Genomic DNA, 24,764 nt, shown 5'->3' on the forward strand with positions numbered 1-24,764 from the left:
GGCCTTTTATGGGGGTGTGTCAGAGGTTCTAAATGGTTCTGTGCTAGAAGGGGCTGAATGTCCTGGAAGCTGATGGCTGTCTCGCCTGTGTGAATGCAGGCATGCCTGTGTGTATAGCAGTTTGCTAAGTCTTCAGGCAGGGACTGCAGCTGTGGGGGTGGACTGAGAGTCCACACCCTTCTTCACTCTCGGGCTGGGCAAAGGAAACTGCCATCTAGAACACATGACCAGGTGGGCACTGCCACCTGCTGGGACCATTGGGAATGGCAAGCAGACAGCATATGGAGTCTGGCTTGGGCTCTCCTGGACCCAACTGTTCTTTCTGTCCACCAGCAGAAAACAGGGTCCTCCACCACGCCCTGTGGTCTGCAGCAGCCTCTTTAAATAATAACTCAAAGATCTGCTGTTTTTCAAAAGCATTAAAAATAGTATTGCAGCCGGGCACATACCCCTGGAATCCCAGCATTTGGGGAGGCAGAGGCAGGCAGATCTCTGTGAGTTCGAAGCCAGCCTGGTCTACAAAGCAAGTCCAGGACAGCCAAGGCTACACAGTGAAACCCTGCCTCAAATGAATAAACAAGTAAATAAATAAATAATAGTATTGCAAAGAAGAGTGATTATATTACAGTTCCAGTATTTCTTTGTGTATATGTGCATGTTCGCCTATGTGAGTACTTGCATGCATGTGTGCACATATGTGTGGAAGCTAAGGTTACCCTCAGGTGTCATTCTTCAGTCACTCTCCACCTTGTGTGTGGTTTTGTTTGTGTTGTTTGTTTTGTTTTGGTGGTGGTGGTGGTGGTTTCTTTGCTTTTTTTCGAGACAAGGTCTCTGTGTGTAGTTTCAGCTGTTCTGAAACCTGCTTTGTAGACCAGGCTGGCCTCAAAATCAGAGATCTGCCTGCCTCTGCCTCCAAGTGCTGGGATCAAGGGTGTGCGCCACCGCCTGACCCAGCTTGTATTTTTTGAGACTTCGTTTCTCACTGGCCTGGGGACTGCTGACTTGGCTAGGATAGCTGTCCCAAGGATCCTGTTTCTGCCTCTCCAGCACTAAGGTTACAAACACGAACCACCGTGCCTGGCTTTGTTTTTATTGTTGTTGTTTGTTTGTTTTGTTCTTTAAACAATACAACAATAACAACAAAGAGGCAAAAAAAAAAAAAAAAACCACGGGGCTCCGGGACTCAAACTCAGGGCCTCCAGAAAAACACTTTCCCAGCTCAACTCTGTCCTCAGGGCCCTGTTACGGCTAATCTTGACTGTCAATCTGATGGAACTTAGAAGCATCTAGGAGACGGAGAGTTAACGAAGAACAGAAGAGCCTCTCTGAGTGTGGGCACAATTCCATGGGCCCTCGGACTAAACTGTTCACAAAGTAGCCAGCTACTGAGCAGCTGCTGTGTGCTCCTGCTGCTGTGCCTTCCTGTCAAGATGGACTCTGCCGTGGTACTCTGCCTTTCTTAGGTCGCCTCTGTCGGGTATTCTAATGGGGATGAGAAAAGGCGCTACACACCTGGGTCATCCCACCTCTACAGGGTTCCAGCTGGTCCCCACCATTGCAGAACGCCCTAGGGAGAGTCTGCTGCTCCTAAGCACTTACAAAGCTGCAAAGCTTCATTGGCACAAAGGGGGGAAAATCAACTCCGCCACACACAGTGTGCTTGGTGAAGCTTTTATTCAGGAACAATGGCAGTATGTAATGGGGAGGAATGGTACAACAACACTATTTCAGCAGGATGTCCAAGGGCCAACAGTTACACTGACAGAGATCGTCTTTACAGTCTTGACCATCCTTGTCCAACAGGTGCAGGCTTCCCTGGCATGCCTGGATGTGTGTGCCTGTTACAAACCATCCAGCAGGTGCAGGCTGCCCTAGTATGCTAGGTACCCAGGTGAGCCTGGGTCCTTACAGCTGTACCTACTTACCATCTTTCTTTTCTCTTTCTTTTTCTCCTTCCTTCCTTCCCTCCCTCCCTCCCTCCTTCCTTCCTTCCTTCTTTGTCTCTTCCCTTTTTTTCTGAGGCAGGAACTCCCTATGTGGCTCTGGATGTCCTGGAACTCACTATGTAGACCAGGCAGACTTTGAACCCTCATCACAGATCTGCCTGCCTTTGCCTCCTCAATGCTGGGATTAAAGGTGTGTGCCACCACACCAGGCTTCTACTTATCTTTCAAGGCAACTTTTGCCTCCTGCTTCTTCCTTCTGCTACCTTGAAAGCAACTGACTGAGCAAAGTCACACAGAGAGAGGGGGGAAGGCAAAGGAGAAGAGGGAGAGAAAGAGAACCCAAGTCCTCACTAGCCCATGCTTTCTTTTTGTTCCAATTCTTCCCCCCCCTCATTGGACATTGATCTTAGGGGTTTCAACGAAAGAGAGTCCATTTATAAGGCATTCTGCACTCACGGGGTGTTAAATCTGGCCCCCTTCCCCTACTTAGCTTCCAGCAATCAGGCACAGAGTAGAACAGCCTGGTAACGGAACTGCAGAAGCCGTGCCGAATCTGAGTTCTAGTTCAGGTCCATCCCAGCATCAAGCCCTACAGATACACAGCAAATCATCTGGGATGCTCCATCACCTCCGTGCATATCCTTCCTTGCTGTACGCGTGGCCGTCTGAGCGTGTGTTACCGTTCACTGTGCATCCTTACCTTGCGTGACCTCCCTCCTAGTTCTCTCTGGTTCGCGCAGAGCTGCATGGCTGAAGGCCTCATGAAACTCCAGGGAGCAAAATGCGCGCTAACGCGAAAGCAACGGGTGAGGGTCAGGCAGGCCCACTTGGGAGAATCTTATACAACACACCGGATATCAGAATCCTGCTCTGGAGAGGGGTAGGAGGGTGACTGGGAAAAGCTCACAACAGTGACTGGACTGCACAGATGGGAGGGTGACACAAAGGACGAATGACAACAGTTGGTCTCTACAGCTCCATGACCAGTCTGGGCAAACGGCCACACCTGCGGACACCCCTCCTGCTCAGTAGCCACCCTGCCTGGAGCTCCCAACGGGTGATCAGCGAATACTGAGAGGTTCGGGGCGGGGGGGGGTTCACACGTTGTAGGTTTTCACAGGCTTGTAGAGGGGTGGGAGCAGCCCGTGGTTCTCGCGGACGATTTCCAGGTACTCGGACGGCGAGTCCAGGAAGAGGGAGCCGCAGCACACCTGGCAGCAGCACCTGAGGCCCGAGGTCTCCGGGTTCTGGTCAGACATGGGGGAGAGTCAAAGTCAGCCACCTCTGGTGAAGGACGCCCCACGGGTCAATTTCCGCCCCCTGGAGCCTCCCCCAGCAGCCCCGTTCGGTGCGCCGAGAGCTCAGGGGAAAGGGGAGGAGTCAGCCCGGGGATCAGCTCGCTCGGCAATCCCACCCAGCCGAGCCCGGACTCCCCGCCCGGACTCCTGCTCGGCCCACCGTACCCTCTCCTAGATAAGGCTCGGTGTTCTCGGCTCCATCCCGCAGAGCACCTACCTCCACCGCGTCCTTCTGTTGAGTCGCGTTCCGCACCGTCATGTACATGACGAAAACCAGCAGCACAGTGATCAGGGTGGCGCAAGGGAAAGCAAAGACGAACGGCTGGAAGCCTGGGAGGGAGAGAGGGAGGTTACAGGGCTGGATGGCATGGGTGAAGGCGGGTACTGCCACGCCTGATGGCCTGAATTCTCTCCCAGGAGGGACCATGGTAACGGAAGGAGATAACTGACTCCTCAAAGCTGTCCCCTGGCCTCCACAGGTATGTCATGACACACGCATCCAAGCACACACAGTAGCCAGGGGTGATGGCACACCCCTTTAATCCCACCATTCAGGGGCAGAGGCAGGCGGATCTCTGAGTTCGAGGCCAGCCTGGTCTACAGCCTGCAACAGAATTCTAGGACAGCCAGGGCTGTTACACAGAGCAACCCTGTAGATAGATAGATAGATAGATAGATAGATAGATAGATAGATAGATAGACAGACAGATAACCAAGCATACACAATAATTTTTTTTAAACTAGTGCTTTATGTACGTGTGAGTGTGTGAATGTGTTATATGGGCAGGCACGACATGTGTGCAGGTTGTTGCACAGGTATGTGTGTATATGGGTATCAGGACAACTTCTAGGATTGTTCCCCTTTGATTGTTTGTTTGTTTGAAACAGGATCAAGAACTTCACCAAACCAGCCAGGCCGGCCACCTCCACGGAGCCACTTGTCTCTGCCTCCTAGTTATTCGCAGCTTTTTACATGGATTCTGAGGATCCAACTCTGACTCTCATGTTTGCCAGGCAAATGCTTTACTGACCGAGCCCCACGCTCTGGTTCTAAGCAAGCAAGCACAATGGAGGAGAACACAGTCAACTCCACTGGGGAAATCCAGGACTTGGTGATAGACAAAGAAGCTAGGGCTGGAGAGATGGTTCATGGGTTAGCCACTCGCTGCACAAGCCTGAGAATCAGAGTCCTCCAGAACCCACACAAATCCCGGTAGACACAGCGGCTCACCTGTGGTTCCAGCCAGGGAGGAAGACAGGATTACCAGAGCCAACGGCTACAGAGACTAGCCATACTGGCAAGCTCTGCTTTCAACGAGAGAGCCTTACTCATTGAGTAAGATGGGTGAGTTTTCAAGAATGGTTCTTTTCAGATATTTATTTATTTTGCTTTTTCTGAGACAGGGTTTCTCTATGTACCCCTGGCTGTCCTGGAACTCACTCTGTAAACCAGGCTGGCCTCGAACTCAGAGATTCATCTGCCTCTGCCTCCTGAGTGATGGGATTAAAAATATGCACCACTACCACCTGGCCTAGATTTTATTTTTCATTAATATTTAAGTGTGTGTATGTGTGTGTATGTGTGTGTGTACATGTGAGTACCGTGTCCATGGATGCTAGAAAACACACTGGATCCCCTGGAGCTGGAATTACCGAGGTTCCCAGTGCGGGTGCTGGGAATGCAACTCAGGTCCTCAGCAAGAGCAGTGTGCACTTTTAACCCCGAGCAGCTCCAGCTGGAGGGTGATTCTCTTTATTTTTTATTTTATTTGTATGATTGTTTTGTCTGTATGTACACACACCTCCTGCCTGTGGAGGTCAGAAGAGGGCATCAGATCCCCTGGAACTGGAGTTACAGGTGGTTGTAAGCCGCTACATGGGTGCTGGGAACTGAACCTCTACAAGAGCCAACGAGTGCTCTTAACTGCTGAGCCATCTCCCCACAGAATGATCCGTAATAGGAAACTCAGGCATCTACCTGGGCCTTTAGCACCACCGCCGCCACCTCCAGCCTATCCCTACCCTAACACACAAAGAAAAATAAATGAAGTGAACTATGAGACTTTAAAAAATCTTTTCAGTGAAGAGATGGCTCAGCAGCTAAGAGTGGATAAGACTGCTTTCAAAGGTCCTGAGTTCAGTTCCCAGCGACCACATGGTGGCTTACAGCCGCCGGTAATGGAATCTGATTGCCCCTTCTGGTGTGCAAAACAGAACACTCATACGCATAAAAAAGAAAAACAAAAACCCAAATAAATAAACTTTTTTAAAAAGTAAATTTAAAAAAAAATCACAGTCTACTTGGTAGGTGTTAGGTCTCAAAAAGATCTGGGATTAGCTTTACTCAGTACCTGTTGCTCCTGCCAGCTCTCCTAGCATCTCTCAGTACCTCTGGCTCCTCTTAGCACTTCTTACCCTACCCTAACCCTCTCCCTCCCAGGGACTGAGCTTCCCTTCCCTCAGCCTGATCTCCATATAACTCAGCCATTTGGGCTAGCTACACCAGTCCCTTGGTCCAGGCCACCTCTCTTGGTTAGCCACTCCTTTCTTTCTCTCCCTCCCTCCCCCTCTCTCCGTGATCTGATTTAGTCTGTTGGCCCTCTTCGGCCCAGACCCTTCCCTCTGTCTGCTTTCTCTTTCACATCTACAATAAAAATCTTCTCCATGTCCTTCTCCTTTTATTTTATTTTATTTTTCACTCAATAATATCTTCTCAGGGGCAGTTAAATTCCCCACCCCTGGTGTGTGGTGTGGTCTCAATGAGTAGCTGAGAAGAGTAAATTGTATAGCTGGGCTTGGTGGTGCACACCTGATGTTTGAAGCCAGCTAGGTCTATAGAGTTCCAGGACAGCCAAGGCTAGACAGAGAAACCCTGTCTCAAAAAGCCAAAAAAGGGTGGGGGGGTGAGTTGTATGACTACAAAGTCTACAAGCACGAATGAGGGAAAGGCCCCTGTCACGGTTAGTCCCAATGTCAACTGGATTGGATTGTAAGATATGCAAAGTACATCTCTCTGGGTATGTCCACAGATGATGAGATCTTGAGTGCTCTGGTCTAATCACTGCATTACTCTCTTGCTACAGCCATGACTGGATGGCATTATTGGGAGATGGTAGGAGGGAGGGGCTTTGGAGGTGTGATGGTTAACCATCAATTTGTCGTATCCCAGAATCGCCTGGAAAGGTAGTCTCGGTTGACAGGAAATCTAGATCAGCTTGAGCCGTGAGCCATGATGTTTTGCCCGTGTTCATGGAGCCAGTTATTTGGTTATGTATTTGGTTGACAATGCTGGCTCTCAGCCTCAGCTTCCCATGACATGACAGTTCTGTCCTTTCTCACAAAGCCTCTTGCCAAGGACAGCAAGGTGGAGTGTAAAGAGGCCAGTATTTGTACTTAGGTGGTCATGGGTTCAAACCCTAGCTCCGACCATACTATGTGATGCTCATGCTGACCCGAGAGGCTGTTAAAGGAAAGTGACGAGGTAAGTGAGGGTGCAAATGTGCTGGCTCAGCAGGTCATCACTCTTCCTACACCGTCACGGGGCTGCTTCCCGAGAAAAGGTGGTGTACAGGAGAGTGTGTGCATGTGCACAAGTGCTTTGCTGTGCACGCATGTTGGAGAGGCCAGAGGTTGACATCAGGTGTCTTTCCTCGTCACTCTGAATAGTCTCTACCTTGTTTTTCAGTGTTTTTGTTTTGTTTTGGTGGATTTCTTTTTTAATTGCCTTTATGTATTATTTACTTATTTCCGTATCTGTGCGTGTGTAGAGATCAGAGGACAGTTTTGTAGAGTCAGTTTTCTCCTGGGGAAATAGAGCTCAGACTGTCAGGCTTGATGGCAAGCACCTTTATCCACTGAGCCATGTCGTCAGCCCATTTTCTATCTTGGGTTGTTTGTTTAAGAGAGGTTCCCACTTGTTAACTGGGGATGGCCTGGGGCTTCAACATAAACTAGGCTTGCTTTGAACTCACAAAGCTCTGCCTGCCTCTGCCTCCGCCTCCCAATCACTGAAATTGTAAACATGCACCACCACACCCAGCTTCTACGTTATAATTATTGTTGTTGCTGCTGCTATTATTATTATTATTTTTAGACAGGGTCTCTTACTGAACTCAGAGCTCACCGATTTGGCTAGACTGGCTTGCCAGGGAGCCCAAGAATCCTCCAGTTTCCATATCCCTGCCTCTTAATACTGGGATTACAGACACAGGCTGATGCATCTCACCTTTAGAGTGTGTTTGTGTGTGTCTGTGTGTCTGTGTGTCTGTGTGTGTCTGTGTCTGGGTGTTTTGCCTGTATGTATGTCTGTGCAGTATGTCCACACAGTGCCTGCAGAATCCAGAAGAAGGAACCAGTTGCCCTGCAACTGGAGTCACAGACAGCTATGCCCTGCCATGTGGGTGCTGGGAATTGAACCAGGGTCCTATGGAAGAGCAAGCAGTGCTCTTAACCACTGAGCCCTCTTGCCAGGCCTACATCCTGATTTTATATGTTCTGGGTATCAGAACTCAGGTCCTTACGCTAGCACAGCAAGCATGTTATCCACTGAGCCATCTCCCCAGCCAGGGACCACTATCTTCTCCATAGAATTCATGGCGTTCTGGACATTCACCAGAACATGCAGGAGCCAGCAGAGCCCAAGGTACCCAATGAGGCCCCTGAGGTCATCCAGGGCCTGGATTGGGGTAGAGCATCTTCTCGGTGTTCAACCAGAGAATAGAGGGAGCAGTAATGCTAGTGTGGAGTTGGGAGCCGGTGGGAGCTTCACTGTCACTGTTACTGATGCCAGTGTTCATGCAGGCCTTGGTAGAGTTGATGGTGTTGGTAGGGTGTGAAGGACTGTACTGGCAGAGCGTGGTGGCTGTGCTGCTGGGGTGGGCAAAGTATTGTAAATAGTGTTTAGTGGAGGTGATGAAGTCGGTAGTGTCAGGGAGCATAGTGACGGAATTTGGTGGTAGCACTGGTGTTGGTAAAGTGTTGGTGGTGGGCCAGGCATTGGTGGCACAGGCCTTTAATGCCAGCACTCAGGAGGCAGAGGCAGATGGGACAGAGTGAGTTCCAGGATGGCCAGGACTACATAGACAAACTCCGTCTCAATCCCGTCACCAAAACCAAAGTGTTAATGATGGTAACAGAGTTCCGTGGTGGTACCAAAGTCTGTAGAGTGGGATGGCATTGGTAGAGTTTGGTAGTGTGTTAAGGATGATTCTAGTGATGTTTGGCGTTGCTGCTGAAGTCGACAGGTGCTAGTGATAGCACTGGTGGGGTTGGTGGTGGGGCTGAAGTGGTAGAGTGCCGCCGATGGTATTGGTGGAGTTTATTGTGGGCACTAACATTGGCAGAGTGTTCAGGATAATAACGATTGGTGGAGTTTCGGGTTGGTGCTAAGACTGGCAGAGTGTCGATTGTTGAATGTAGATGGTTGGCCTTAGCCTTTGGTCATTGAAATGGGGGTTGTTTCTTTACCCAGGAGAACTATGGGTAAGTTCTGACGACCTTCATAGGATCGGCTACCCAGTGATCAGCTGCTCACCAGAGGCGGTGGCAGGGCTTTGATGCCTGAGTGGCACTGCAGCAGAAGGCAAGGTGTCACTTACTGGAAGGCCACACCTGAATCCTGTGGTACTGGTGAGTCTTGCTGATGGCATTCTCAGCACGGAAGATGAAGCAGTAGTCCCCGGGGTCCTGGAACATGTGGCTCAGGTTAAAAGATGTTCGGGTCAGCAACACAGGATGACACTCTCTGTCCTCCAGGGGGAGACATTCCGGCTTGAGGCCCCAGCACACATGCAGAGGTGGGCTACGGAAAAACAGATACACGTTTTTTCAGAAAAGGCTAGGTAAGGAGCAGGGGCCTAGACCAAGCCCAGGGAAGGTGATTACGGCAGGAACTTCGGAGTCCTTTCCATACAGGATACCAGGCTGCCCTGTGACTCTTCATCTTCATTATCAATTTAGTAGGATAACGAATCACCGTGGAAACAGACCTGGGGGCGGGGCATGTATGTGTGTGTGGGGGGGTCTAGCTTAGGTTAATTGTGGTGGGAAGACCCACCCTGAATCTAGGCAGCACCATCCAGTGGGCAACAGTCCTAGATTAAATAAAAAGCTGAGCACCTGTTCTCATCATTCTCTGCTTCCTAACTCTTCTGACCTCCCTGGGCATCAGGCATACATATGGTGCACAGACAAACATGCAGGCAAAACACACATACATGTAAAATAAATTAATCTAAAACAAAAAATTTTAAAGATAAAAAATATTGTATGAGAGATTAATAAATAAACATTGAAATATATATAATTGGATGGGCATATGATTACAATCAGATGCATTATGGGAAGAGATACGTGTGTTAGGAGAAATGAATCTATGATCTTACCTATCAACTGAAACAGAGAACCACACAAACCGGGACTATTAGCAACCAGACCCTCCTGCTCTTGAACACTCTCACTCATGTTGCCTGCTGCCCAGCTCGACCGTGTGCCAATCGCTCTAATCCAGAGCTCTCAGCCTTCCTAGGGCTGCGGCATCCTAACACAGTTCCTCATGCTGTGGCGGCTCCCAACCATAAAGTTATTTTTGTTGTTGCTTCATAACTGCAATTTTGCTGCTTTTAGGAGTCGTAATGTAAATATGTGATAAGCAGGAGGTCTGATAGGTGGCCCCTGTGAAACACCCGTTCCATCCCCCCGAGAGTTTCAACCCACAGGCTGAGAAGTGCTGCTGTGATCTATATGGCTGCTTAGCTCTGAATACTTGCTTCTTTTAGAAGTCTGTGTCAGCCCTTACTTTTAGTTATTTGGCTCAAAAGGCCAAGAACCTGGAAACACTTGGTGTAGATCCTGACAATGCAGCTACGCTCACAGTTCTCTCCAGTTCACAGCCATGAGACAGGACGGTACCATCCTCCCTCTAGGCTCTTTAAAGGACAGCAGGCTCTGTGGCATCCCTGGAGGTGCAGAGAGGCTGCAGACACCCATACAACACTCTGGGGGTTCACTCACCTCCCAAAGAAGTTCATGGTCATTGTCATCTTTTGGAACGTCTGCATGAGGGTAGGCCCCAAAACCTGCATGCCTTGAAGCATCTCTGTAAGGAAGAAGGAGCCCGTTAGACCCAGTGGCTGAGGACTGACACAAGGTGCACAGCCCCTTAGGCTGCATGGCACCTCAGTGTCCTTGCCTCTGTTCCTGGCGCTGGCCCAGAGGGAGGCAAGGGGAGAAGGAAGCAAGAGCCAGCTTCCTCAGACACTCTCTCACCCACTGTCACTAAGCCACTGTCTGTGCTGCAAGGAAAGCACCAGCCATTACCAAAGGCAAGGAAATCCTCACATGGGCTGAAGCCAGCTCATCTGGTGTCCTAGTTAACTCTGTCAACTTGGCACAGCCTAGAGTTTTCATTGAGGGATTGCCCAGATCAGGTTGGCTTGTGAACATCTCCGTGATGTATTATCTTGATTTGTAGTTGATGTGGGGGTTGGGGAGGGGGACCCAGCCCACTGTGGGCAGCACCATTCCCTAGGCAGGTGGTCCTGGGCTGCCTAAGAAAGCCAGCTGAACACGAGCTGGTGAGTGAGCCAACATGCAGCAGACCTCCATGGCCTCCACTGTACTTCCCTTCCCTGATGTGAGGTAATGATTTGTGTAATAGCAAGCAGTCCTGCCTTCAGGTTCCTGCCTTTGAGTTCTTCCCTTGACTTCCCTCCGTGATGCACTGTGACCTGGATGATGGAGTGTAAGCCAGATGAGGCTTTCCCTCCCCTAAGCTGCTTTCGGTCAGTCAGTGTTTTTATCACAGCAGCATAGAACAGTCAGGTGAAGTGTAGACCTGAATTCCAGCCTCAGCACCTCAAAAAAAAAAAAAAAAAAAAAAATCCCAGAGCTGGGGAGGTGGAGGTGTGTGGATTGTGAGAGTGACTGGCCAGCCAGAGTCACCTCTTAGGTAAGCTCCAAGCCAGTGAGAAACACTTGTATCAAAAGATCCAGGACTGATGGCTCATTCCTTTTATCCCAGCACTTGGAGGCAGGGGTAGGGGGATCTCTGTAAGTTCCAGGCCAGTCAGGGTTACACTGTCAAAAACAAATTAATTATTAGGATTGGCATCTGAAAACTCAAGTTTTCCCTCTGACCTCCGCATAGGAATGCACACGCATGTTAAGTGTGGACTCAGGCGCACATGCACATTAAGCACATCCCCTCACCCAACATACACACACATACAAATAAATTTCTGAAAGCCGCCCAGAGCCAGGCAGCTAGACCGAGGCTTCTCACGCTCCACATCCAGCTCTGAGCTGAACTGAAATGGCTGGAGAACAAGATGCATCAAGGGCCTTGTGACAGGTGTCTGGTCAAGCTCAGGCTCTGGAGGTTCAGGGTGGCCTGAATCCAAAAGCCAGCTCTGCTACCGAGTGGCTGTCTGTGGCCTTTGGCAGACTCCCTGAAGCAGACATGACAGAGGAGATGGCTCTGAGAATTAGCCACTCAAGAGCAGCCGGTGCTAGCCTGAAGTCACTTGACTCTGGAAGGAGTGTTATCTGGGGCTACTTGGGTAGAGCCAATCTGGCAGGAGACCTACCCCGCAGCCTTAAGGATGCTGAGAAGTCGCCGGTCTTCTGCACGATGCCCTTCTTGTTGTCTGGCTTTACCTGCTCCCATTCTGCCACCACCCTGACTTTCACCGTGAAGGTTCCAGCACTTGAGTAGTTGTAATACACCACAGGGTTGTCAGATATCAACAAGGTGCTAGAAGATGACAAGGAGAAGGAGCACAGACATCACTGTTTAACTCAGAAGCAAATCCAGCAAGGCACTTGAAATACAGCACTTGAGAGGCTGAGGTAGGAGGAACTTTTCTTCTTTAAGATTTATTTATTTATTTATTTAATGTATATGAGTGCTTTGTCTTCATGCACACCAGAAGAGGGCATCAGATCCCATTACAGATGGTTGTGAGTCACCATGTGGTTGCTGGGGATTGAACTTAGGACTTCTGGAAGAGCAGCCAGTGCTCTTAACCTCTGAGCCATCTCTCCAGCCTTAGAAAACTATTTTTTTTTTAAAGAAGAGTAAATAGCTAGTCATGGTGGTCTACACCTTTAATCCTCAAGAAGCACCTGGTCTGTATAATGAGTTCCAGGGCAACCAAGGTTACATACTGGGACCCTGCAAAGAGACACAGATGGAGGGAAGGAAGGAGAGAGGCAGGGAGGGAGAGAATAAATTCATACCCATCTCCAAAGTCCCATCGGTAGAAGAAGGAAGCCAACTTGAAAAAATCACTTGGGTCGTGGAGGAGAAAGGAGAGCCGAAGGGTTTTCTTGGTGATGTAGGCGTTCGGCCAAGTCAGGGAGGTGTTTTGGGTAATGACTAGGTTTCCCACGAGGGACTCTGGGAAAGACAAAGGGAGAGTGAGCTCATAGAGGCGCTGGGCAGAAGAACCCTGAGTGTGACGTCAGGCTGGAGCAAAGCAGCTACTCCCTGGCCCAGCCTCCGACAGCTGTGCAGAACCACGTGCAGTCTGAGGAGCTCATGGATCCTTCAACACTGAGACATCCCAGTCTCCTGCTGCTGGCAGTGACTCACAGCAGATGTTACATGCTCAGCCTGGGCCCCTGCCCCCACCTCCTTTCACAGGGATGCCCATCGGGAAGAAGCACACAGACAGGGGTGGGGCATGATGCCCACACTTGTGATTCCAGCACTTGGGAGGCTAGGACAGGAGAATCAAGAGTTCAAGGCCATCCTGGGCTACAGAGTGAGATGTAGGTCACCCTGGAGCTACAAAACAAACAAATAAATTTGCATCCGAAGTGAACACATACAGACTATTTTTGCTGTTATCATTCTCTAAGCAGGAGACCCTAACAACTACTTAACAGTGTTTATACTGTATCTGACACTAAAAGGCATCAGGAGGTAATTTAAAGAATATAAGAGCTGGGACTGTGTCTCAGTAGTGATGCAATTGCTTAATAGGAGGCTCTGAGTTCTCTCTCTCTCTCTCTCTCTCTCTCTCTCTCTCTCACACACACACACACACACACACACACACACACACGGGGTCAGGGTAGGAGGCTGAGCTGGAGAGTTGGCTCAGTGGTTAAGAGCACTTGGTGCTCTTATCACGAGGACCAAATCGCAGCATGCACATTGGATGACTCACAGAACATCCGTGGCTGAGGAATCTGATGCCCTCTTCTGGCCTTCATGGCAACTGCATACATTTGCATTAGCAGAGTTTATGAAATTAGCTGCACAATTCTATGCTTGCTTTACTTTCCATAGGACTTCACAAGCATGAGCATTTTTACTCAGGACATTGTAAACTCACTGTAAGCGTCGTGATTAACAGTTACGTAAACTGGGGCTATTGAGATGGCTCCTACCATCTCAATAGGTAAGGCACCTACCATCAAGTCTGACGATATGAGTTCAGTTCCCAGGTCCTACATAGTAGAAAGAGAAAATCAACTCCAGCACACATGGACACCACGGCACTGGTACCCACATACATAGACACCTTCACTACATTAACTAATTAAGTGTAACTACTTAATTAATCAATGTAGTGAAAAATTAAATAGTTACATAAATCAGCTGTGTGTCACAGCGTATGCCTATAATCCTAGCACTGAAGAAGCTGAGGTGGGAGGATCTTCTCAAGTTCAAAGCCAGCCTGGGCTCTACAGCAAGACTTCCCCCCACCATCAAGAAAGCACATAGATTGCTGGGTGTGGTGGCTCACACCTTTAATCCCAGCATGCGGGAGGCAGAGGCAGATGGATCTCTGTGAGTTTGAGGCCAGCCTAGTCCAGTCAGGGCTACACAGAGAAACCCTGTATTGAAAAACAAAAAGAACACACAAATTACTTCAGTCTTCAATCAGTCCCCTAAGGGTTGTGTATTTCACTTGTTTATCTCTCTCTCTCTCTCTCTCTCTCTCTCTCTCTCTCTCTCTTTAACCTATTATCATCACCTTTGGGCATAGAGCATTGCCTAAATAAAGTCTTATTTCCTGGATACAAATAAATTCATTTTGACTCTAAGCATTAGGTGGATCCTGGGATCTGAACTCTGGTCCTCTGCAAGGCAGCAAGTGCTCTTAACTACTGAACCCTTTCTCCAGGCCCTGATTCTTTATTTTATTTTTATTGTTTTATTTAGAAGTGTTTTGTCTGTTCATGTGTAATATGCACTGTGTGTGTGCCTGCTGCCTTAGGAGGTCAGAGAAGGGCATTGGATCGCCTTGGGCTAGAGTTACAAGCAGTTGCCAGCTTCCAAGAGGGCACTGGAAATTGAATCAGGATTGTCTTCAAGGCCAACATATGATCTTACCACTGAGCAAACTTCTCAGCCCTTCTTCTTTTTAAATAAAGTGTTTTAATTACATCTACTATCTATTTATTTATTGTATGTTTGTGTGTGTGTGTGTGTACTCCTGAGCCATGATGGAGGATAACTTGCAGGAGTGGGTTCTGTCTTTCCACCAGGTAGGTCCCAAGGATCAAACTCAGGACGTCAGGCTTTGCAGCAAGCACCTTTACCTGCTGAGCCATCTTGCCCTTCCTATTTTCTGATTCTTTTTAACTTAATGAATGACCAAGAAAGAACCCATGCTCATAATTTGCATCTAATTACTGTCAACTCTCAAGGCTGGATATTTTTTCTGTACCAAGAGCTTGATAACAGGGGAGATGGCCTTGAAAGCATGAGACCCTGATTTTGATCCCAAGAATCCACATTTTTTTGTTTGGTTGGTTTTTAAAGTTGGGCATAGTAGTGGATTACTAATTACTATTTGTAATCCCAGGGATGAGGCTCACTGGACAGTCATCCTAGTCTAACTGGTGAGCTCCAGGCCAATGAGAGGCCCTGTCCCAAAAAGACAAAGCAAAACCAGTGTATGCTGCCTAAAGAACAACCCCAGTGGTGTCTTCTGGTATAGAAGCACCCGTGTAAGTATGCTCACACTCACAGGTACACATTCACACGCAGACATACACATGTACACACGTAAGAGATCATGTACACACAGACACACATGCACAAGATTTGAAGGCAAGCCTGGGGTTGTGGGTCAGTGGTGAAGTGCTTGTCCTGCATGTTCGAGGCCCTGGGTTGTACAGCATGAAAGAGCTCGAAGGCAAACAGGTAAACAGAAAAGCCCCTCAGAGAGCCTCACCTTTGATGGGGACAAGCAGGGCGCTCCTGGCTAATGGCTTGCACATCCAGCAGTCGACAGCAGTGACCCAGACAGAGACTGAGAATTCCCCGGGTGTGCTGCCCACCACACGGATGGTTGAGGTTAGGTTCTTCTCAGTCTTGGCAGTGAGCATCAGTGGTGTGTGGATCCAGTGGAAACGGTAGAGGTGGGAGTCTGCAGGCACGACCAGGCTGCCATTGTCCTTGACCACCAGGCTGGCTGAGATAGTCACTTCCGTGCCCATGGTAGCAGGACCATCAGTAGTAAGACTGAGATTATAGAGACCTAGGAGACACACGCAGGCCAGGGGTCAGGAAGGCAATAAGGGATCCTTCGGTTATCTTTCCAATCACCAGTTATGACAGTGGGACCAGCGAGATGGCTTAGCACACCAAGCCTGATGACTTGAGTTTGATTCCCTGGTCAAGGAAGAAAACTAACTCCCCCAAGTCTTCCCCCCCACACACACACAAAATAAATGTAATATAACAGAATGTTCCCCTGTGGTAAGGGGATCCTTACCAAGACCGCTGCTCGATGTCCGAAGTCAAATCAAAGAAAACACCTGACCCAATATGGTCTGTGTTTTTCTCTTGTTCATTCATTCACTCACCCAGTCACTCATTTATACACACATAAAATTCATGGTAAACTTTCAATCAGGCACAACAAGAGATTAGCAATAGTGGCCAGGTGTGGTGGCACACACTGTGATCCCAGGGAGGCAGAGGCAGGCAATCTCTGTGAGTTCAAGGCCAGCTTGGTCTACAAAGAGAGTCCAGGACAGCCAAGGCTACACAGAGAAACCCTATCTCAGAAAAAAAAAAAAAAAAAGAGCAGGGAGGGAGAAAGGGAAGGAGAGAGAGATTAGCAATAGAAACAAATAATAAAATGGAGCTAGCCCTGCCGGCATATGCCCCTAACTCCAGCACTGGGGAGGCTGAAACAAAAGGACTGAATGTCTGAATGTCTGAATCCACCCTGGGCTTCATAGCGACTGAGTTCAAAACCAGTTTGGACTAAGTAGTGAGACCCCATCTAAAGAAACAAATGGGCAGGTGACGGGGCTGGAGAGACGGCTCGACAGCGAAGAGATGCACCGTTCTTGCAGAGAAGTGGCGTTCCGTTCCCAGCGCCGTCATCTACCAGCTGACAAACCACCTTCAACTCCAGCTCTGGGGAGGTCTGATGTCCTTTTCCGGCCTCTGCTGGCACTGCACTCACGTGTACAAAGCCAACCACACACACACACACACAGTAATAATAATTGTTTCAGCTTTTTTTATGTCAACTTGACACAACTGAAGAATCATCTGAGAGGCAGGAGTCTCAACTGAGAAAATGTCTCCATAAGATCCAGCCGTAGGCTTTTGTTAAATTAGTGATTGACAGGGGGAGGCTCCATTCTGGGTGGACCACCCAGGATGGTGGTCCTGGTCATATAAGAAAGCAAACTAAGCAAGCCTGGAGGGCATGCCAGGAAGCAGCACTCCCTCACGGTCTCTGCATCAGTTCCTGCCTCCAAGTTCCTGCCCTGTTTACACTCCTATCCTGACTTCCTTCAGTGACTAACGGTGATTTGTTAGCGTAAGGGAAACAAACCCTTTCCTCTCCAAGTTGGTTTTGGTCATGGTGTTTCATCACAGCAATAGTAACCCCAACTCAGGCAGTAATAATATGAGCCAACCAGGCATGGTGGCATGTACCTTAATCCCAGAACCAGGGAGGCAGGGGCAGGTTGATCTCTGTGAATCTGAAAACAGTCTGGTCTCTATATAGTGAGTTCCAGCCCAGCCAGGACTATACAGTGATGTTCCTGGTTTAATCCCAAGCATTTCATAAACTAGGTGTGGTAATGCACGCTCATAATTCTAGTATGTAGGAGGTTGGAGACAAGATAATAAGAAATTTAAGTTCATCCTTTACTTTATAGCAAAGTCAAGGCCAGCTCTCACTAAAGAGACCCTATCACACACACACACACACACACACAAAGGACTGTGTGGTCCAGGCTGGTGTTGAACTGTGGCAATCCTCCTGCCTCCCCTCTAGGGTGCTCCACACCCAGTTTGACTCACTCATTTCACTTAAACTCTCCCAGCCAAAGTCCCTGCTCTTGGCTCAAGTCTTCCTAGGCGTGATACAGCAATTGATACCATTCTCTGCCCTGTAGCCACATGTGAGTGTAAGTTATCCGAACGCGATTATTCACCTTTACTTAAATTAAGCAACATGTTTCTTGGTCTCTGCAGCTACACCCCACTATTTAACAAGGCTGTAGGGTTTCTGGTCAGTCTTCAGCAGGCACACAGTCTATTTCTATGTTTGCTCAAAGCTCTATTTCCCGTGGGTATTTGGGCCCCTCTGATTTTTTGCTCTCCCTTCACTTCTTGTCAAGGTAAACAGAGCCAGCAGGAAGCTTAGCATGATGGCTCACACCTTCAGTCCAAGCAGAGACAGGTGGATTTCTGTGAGTTTGAGGCCACCCTGGTCTACAAAGTGAGTCCAGGACAGCCAAGGCTACACACACACACACACACACACACACACACACACAGAGAGAGAGAGAGAGAGAGAGAGAGAGAGAGAGAGGGAGAGAGAGAACTATCTAAAGCCAGCTGGGGTGGGGGCAGGGTTGGGATGTAGCTTAGTAGGTAAAGTGTTTGCCTGGGGTGAATGAAGCTCTGGGTTCCATCCCTCTCATTCAATAAACCATGGTCTACAGTCCTAGCACTCAGGAGGTAGAAACAGGAGGTCCACACGTTCAAGGCCATCCTCAGCTAAATAATGAATTTGAAGCTAGCCTGTGTTATACAAGGCTGTTTCAAAACAAAACAAACAAAAAAGGAAAGGAATAAAAGAAGAGAAATAAAAATAATAAAGGCCAGCGGTCCCAAGCACCAGCCACAGACGTCTGACTCTCTCTCTTCTGGGCACACCTTCCTCTTCTACATCACCACCACATCCCATTTCGAGGGCCCCACATGCCCCATCCTGGCCCTGTCTCTGTGCACCACCTCTTGTTGCCTTAACTTCCAGCAGTGATCTAATCTAATCATGAATCTTTGTATGGGGTCTAGATTCACATTTGGGACACTTTTCCCCTTTCTTGGTGTTCTAGAAAGAGCACAGTGATGTACACCTTTAATTCCAAGGCCTGGGAGGCTGAGGCAAGTAGATCTCTGTGATTTGTGGCCAGCCTGCTCTACAGAGCCAGGGCCTAGGGAAACCCTGTCAAAAAAAAAAAAAATCCAGTTTCTAGGATGCTTTGGTGCTTTTGACCTTGGGGCTTTTGTATATGCTGGTTTGGTGGGAAAGGCAGTTGCTGCCAAGCCCAATGACCTGAGTTTAATTCCTGGTTATGCCAACGCCAGCACTCTATTTTAAACAAATCAAATCTAATAATAAATATATATATATATATATTTTGGCCCTCACAAAGCTTTCCGGTGCCCTGACTACTCATTGCTCTCCTGACAGACAGAGGACTCCATTGTCACTGACACACTGACACACTGGATGAAGAATTTTTTTTTTCTTCTATCTCACTGTACTTTGAATTCCTTGAGGGATTCTATTGTGCAAGAAAAATGCTTACAATGTAGTGAGGAGCTGGGGACTGGCTCTGTGGGTAAGAGCGCTTGCTGCATAGGCATGGGGACCCTCAGACCCACGTAAGAAAGCCAGGCATGGCCAGGCAGTACAGGCCTTTACTCCCAGCGCTTGGGAGACAGAGGCAAAGGTAGGCAGATCTCTGAGTTCAAGGCCAGCCTGGTCTACAGAGAGAGTTCCAGGATACCAAGATAGCCAGGGCCACACAGGAAAACACTGTCACCCCCCCAAAAAAAAACCCCAAACAACAACAAACACAAAAATAAAAACAAGAGCTGAAGAGATGGCTCAGTGGTTAAGAGTACTTGCAGAGATCCTGAGTTCAATTCCCGGCAACCAGATGGTGGCTCACAACCATCTACCATGGGATCCGATGGCCTCTTCAGGCATGCAGGCTCTATATGCAGACAGAACACTCAGATACACAAAATAAATAAATAAAATTTAAAACAAGCAAAAAGCCAGGCATGGTGATGTACACCTGCCCCTGACCTCGGACAGCAGGGACAGGAGGATCTCTGGAGCTTGCTGGCCAGTCAGTTTAGCAGAATCAGAAGCTCCAGAGTCTACTGTGATTGTTTAAATTTAATTAAGACTAAGAATCAGCACTAGCAAATTCCTAAGTGTTTAATTGCAACCGTATGTTGCTAGTGGCCAGTGTGAGGCAGTGGCAGAGGTGGAGAGAATCTGAGGAAGACATCCCAGGCCAGCCCCTCACCTCCACGCACAAGTGTGTGCCCATGAATGCACGTGAGCCATTGTGCGCACCTAGGCGCACCCACACTGACTCTACGGTAGGCGTTCAGTGGTACTTCCGAGCCACGTGACACCTGGAGAGGAAAAGGCAGCACAAGGTCCAGGGCATCCCAGAAGACTGCTCACCTGGGGTTACTGACGGGACCCCTTCTGTGTGCCCCACCCTTACAGGTGTGGGGCTACCTGTAACTAAAGGACTTGTTCCCATCCGAGAGAGTTCACAGGACAGCGGCTGGAGTCTTCAGCAAAACCAGGAGAGGAGTGCATCTGCGAATGTGCCCCCATTCACCTCACAACATCACTCCCTGTCCCCACTGGGGACTGTGGCTTCGGGACTTTCCGTTTCTCTGCCCCATGTTCCTATTATGAATCCCCTTCCTTCGCATTCTTTTGTTGAGTTATGAAGGCGCTTGAGTCACGACGCAAAAGGCGTGGGCTGCTACTCCCGCCCAAGATGCCGTGGGTTTGACAGTTAATACTGTGGACACGGTGGGATCTAGTTTGGTTCAGTTTTGTTTCTGAGACAAGATCTCTCTACATAGCCCTGGCTGGCCTCGAACTCACAGAGAACGCAATGTGATCGGTTGCCATGGCTCCTGCTGCCACTAACGTAGCCCTGACGTAATCGGCTGTACCTTTGAACTGCGAGCAGAGATAAACCCTTTCTTCCTTAAGTTGCTTTTATTTAGTGTGTGTGTGTGTGTGTGTGTGTGTGTGTGTGTATCACAATGGGCATGTAGCAGGAGTCGGTTTTCTCCAGCTAACATATGCATTCCAGAAACCAAATTCAAATTCAGGTCTTTGGCTTTGGCAGCAAAAGCCTTCACTCTCTGGGGCATCCACATAGCCCCATTCCCAGCTGTTCTGTCATAGCGCCCAGGCAAGTGTGTAACGCAAAAGGTGTGGGCTACTATTGCTCTTCTCCGGGGCTGTTTTCTCTCCCTTTTGTTGGCAGGCAGCATCTCCCCTTTCCTGATGGTTCTTGCCTGTCTCCCCGCTCCACCACCACCCGCCCCCTCCTTCCTCCCACTCAAGCTGAGGAGGAAGGAGCGAGGACCAGAACGAGGCTCTGAGGTAGCGGGGACACTAGGCTGCATGTTAACTGCCGTCCCGCATCTGCGGTGAGCTCAGCTGACGCACATCCGTTGCCATGGAAATGGAACTGCTGGCTGGGGAAGAAGGAGGCCCCACTGACGATGTTGTTGCAAATGGTTGCCCAGCTCACAGGAACTCCCACCAGCCCTGCCTGGAGGAGACCACAATTGTCTTCTAGAACACAGAAGCTGGGCTAGAGCGTGCCTCCGTGGTTAAGAACCCTTGCTATTCTTTCAGAGGACCTGGGTTTGGTTTCCAGCATCTACCAGGGACAGCTCACAACTGTCTGTGACTCCAGATCCTGGGGATCCAATGGTCCCTTCACACACATGGGAAAAGATGAATGTGCACATAGATAAAAATAAAAAGGAAATTAAAAAGGAAATTAAAAACAGGAGCTGCACCTCCAGGCATGATGCTGCATGTCTTCTTTTTTTTTTTTTTTTTTTTTTTGTTTGTTTGAGACAGGGTTTCTCTGTGTAGCCTTGGCTGTCCTGTACTCACTCTGTAGACCAGACTGGCCTCGAACTCACAGAGAATCCACCCACCTCTACCTCCCTAAGAGCTGGGATCACAGACGTGCACCATCACACATCTTTCATGCACTTGGGAGGCAGAGATATGCAGATCTCTTTGAGTACAAGGCTAGCTTGGTCTATATAAACGAATTCCACCCCAGATGGCATGAAAATTACATGAGACCCCGTCTTAAACAAGACGAAGTACCACCAACAGCAAGACCACCCAAAACAACAAATTGGCAGCTGAAGCTGGGAGTATAGCTCAACTAGTAGAATGACTAGCTAAGCCCAGGATGACCCAGTACTCCTCCAGCTGAGTGTGGTGGTGCACACCTATAATCCCAAAACTCTGGAGGCGGAAGCAAGAGGGTAAGACGTTCAAGGTCATCCTTGGCTGTATGAGCTTGACCCTTTTACTGGGTCAAGGTGACATTACCCTTCTTCCTCTGGGCTTTTGGGCACCCAGGCTAAAGTGGACAATGCAGACCATTGCCAAATGTGGCTGTAGGACCCAGGCCCAGCGCATCCCCACCTACTCCAGGCATCTGAGTTCATCTTTCACGTTTTGTGAGCCCAGATGAATATAGAGCGTAGGAACACAGCACAGCCACCAAGGCAAGGGCTTGGAGGTACCTCCAAGTGCTCTCAAGTGACATAGAACTAAATGTGTCAAAAACAGAAAAAAGGGACAACTGCCTCAAAAACATGGCCCAGCTCCTACCTGGTTTCCAGGGCTCCATTGTTTTCCCATAATATTTATGGGGTCTGGAACATTCTAGAAAATGACTACTGTGGTCTTTTCACATAGCTCATGTAGGCAGCCAAATGCTTGCCAAACACACCAGTGATGGTTTAAATAACACAAAATCCACCTGCCTCTGCCTTCCAAGAGCTAGGATTAAAGAAGTGGAGTCAGGAGGATCAGACATCCAAGGCCATCCTCAGCTACGTAGTGAGTTCTAGGGCCAGCCAGGCTACATAAAACTCAAAAAAAAAAAAAAAAAAAAAAAAAAAAAAAAAAAAAAAAAAAAAAGAAAGAAAGGAAGAAATTAAAAGAAAATTACTAGAGTGGTGACACATGTTTTTGATACTGGCGCAGATGAAGCAGGAAGGTGCAAGTTAGAGGCCAGGTTGGGCAATTCACAAAAATCTTGTTTCAAAATAAATGGAGCCCAATATGGTGGCACATGCCTTAATCCCAGATGATGGAGAGCCTGCCGTAGGTGAAACCCTGGGTTCGAGGCCAGGATGGTCTACAGAGTGAATGCCAGGACAGCCAGAGCTACACAGAGAAACCCTACCTAGAAACAGATAGATGATAGATAGATAGATAGATAGATAGATAGATAGAATAGATATTTAGGTATTTATTCCTCGTAATTTAAATAATATAACCCCTAGACACATATAATCTAATGGACCAGGGTTTCCATTTCTAGATGAATTCTATGTTGAATTTCCAGGAGCCGGGGAGGGTGCAGGTGATTTAAAACAGGCAAAATTCTCACAAAATCCCCCTAATTCATGCCCCAGCGCAGGTTGTTCTTTTATTTTTAATTTGCTTCGTGGCTCTGCTGTTGTCACAAATCTGCATCACGTCTCCCCCTCCCCTCTCCCCCACCACTCTTCTAATGGGCGGATGTGCTGTGGAGAATGACGGCTTTTTTTTTTTTTTTTCCTCAGCTGCTCACAACCCACCGGCCTCAGACAATTCTCGAATCTGGGTCTTTTGTTACTCCTAAAATGGGGTGGGAAGGTTGGTGTTGATTTTTTTCATGACGGAGAGATGGATCCCCTGGTGAGCCTGGGAGAAACCTGTCGGCTCAAGGTCCCATTAAAAAGAAAAAAAAAAAAAATCATTCCCAGAGAGAAAATGGCAGACTGGCCTTCTGGGCTGTAGAGCGATACCCACCATTCCTTAGACTAGGCTACGCAATCACGATGAAAATCTCTAGAAAAGGGTGACATCCTACAGCAAAAGCGCTACCCCATGCAGGCAAGGGGGCGGTTCCCTCCCTCGGGATAGCTGAGGTGCGACGACCTCTCCCAGCCTCCCTGCATGCACCCGTTCCTCCTCTACTGAGGACCAGTCTCAAGCATCAGGAGGGATGTACTTCCCAGGGCTGAGTGGTGGAGGCAGGCACCGAGGGGGAGCGGGGAGACAGCCCAAATGCCCGGGCTCTTTTGGATGCCTGGTAGGGCAGAACGCACCGAGTCTTCTCGGTAGCTCAGGTTCCGGACAGTTCTGGACAGCTCTAGGCAGGCTCTGGCTTACCTGCGGCCACCCCCGCTGGGCCCAAGGGCAGGAGGCAGGCGAGCCAGAAGACGAGGCCGAGGTCGGACCGGACAACGATGGCCTTGGCCATGGCGCAGCGTGGATGCCGGGAGATGCGCAGGGAGCTGGGCTGCAGCTCCGCAGTGGCGGCTCCGTCTGGCTGTGCGTGGAGACGCAGCGCTCGCCTGTCCCCGCCTGCAGCCACCTCCGCCCACACAGCCCTCCCCAAGAGTCCCTCCCCTCCTGGGATCACAGAGGCCATCCTTGCTTCACAAGGTGCGCATGCTCCCTCCTAGCATCATGCACCTGTAGAGTCCAGAGCCATTTTTTCCAGCCCCAGACAGGGTCTCTTTACTGAACCTTTAGCTCATGAAGTTGGTTATACTGATGATTAGGGAGCCCCTGGAAGCTGCCTGTCTTCTGTTTCCCCCCAGCGCTGGGGCTACAGACGCTCACCACACTTGACTTTCACATGGACCCTGGCGATCCGAACTCAGATCCTCACGCTTGTGCAGCAAACAACCTACCAAGCCCCCTCCCTATCCCTTAATCTCTCTTGCTGTCCTAAGTTTTCACTGCTTGGCATACATTTTGTACTCACAGAACATCTCTGCTTAGACTGGCCAAGTTCCTTGGGGATAGCCCTATGGAAGAAGAGTGCTCGGACTTCTGCTTTTGCTTTTTGAGACAGGTCTTCTGGTGTCTAGGCTGGCCTAGAACTCGCTTTGTAGCTGTTGTATAATTTCCATTTTAGGCGGGCGACTAGGCACCCGCTACCTCCCTCCTAAGGTCCAGCCGAAGTTTTCCCTTGCTTCCCTTAAGCTTCTGCAATCTGTACACTGTAGTACTTGCCAGGGCCAGATGCCCACAGACAATTAGGGTGGAATTGCATAGAGCTAGCTGAGTGGTAGAGAGTGAGTAGTTGAGCTAGCAAGTGAGGATCCAGTGACTTTCCTCACACGTCTCCTTTTTGAGGGAACTTCAACAGTCAACTGGCCCAGTCTTGAAGGCTCCTGACAAGCAGTTGCAACTTCTCTGATGAAGCTGAT

At 49.0% G+C, this 24,764-nt stretch overlaps 1 protein-coding gene across 2 annotated transcripts; it reads right to left on the reverse strand.

The window, feature by feature from the left end:
- Positions 1-1,657: 1,657 nt before the first annotated feature.
- On the reverse strand, positions 1,658-23,925 carry Tmem130 (transmembrane protein 130). 2 transcript variants are annotated; one of them, XM_021648986.2, is made up of 8 exons: positions 23,716-23,925; positions 15,436-15,741; positions 12,482-12,641; positions 11,830-11,996; positions 10,256-10,340; positions 8,842-9,044; positions 3,462-3,574; positions 1,658-3,193 (listed from the first exon to the last, which is right to left on the reverse strand). In XM_021648986.2, the coding sequence occupies exons 1-8, from the start codon at positions 23,804-23,806 to the stop codon at positions 3,044-3,046; spliced, it is 1,275 nt and encodes a 424-aa protein (XP_021504661.1). In that variant the 5' UTR covers positions 23,807-23,925; the 3' UTR covers positions 1,658-3,043. The 2 variants fall into 2 exon arrangements, with proteins under 2 accessions (XP_021504661.1, XP_060224099.1); XM_060368116.1 differs by having other exon boundaries at positions 23,652-23,775.
- Positions 23,926-24,764: the final 839 nt, after the last annotated feature.

This window comes from Meriones unguiculatus, chromosome 15 (assembly GCF_030254825.1).
Source record: "Meriones unguiculatus strain TT.TT164.6M chromosome 15, Bangor_MerUng_6.1, whole genome shotgun sequence".
Classification (NCBI taxonomy): domain Eukaryota; kingdom Metazoa; phylum Chordata; class Mammalia; order Rodentia; family Muridae; genus Meriones; species Meriones unguiculatus.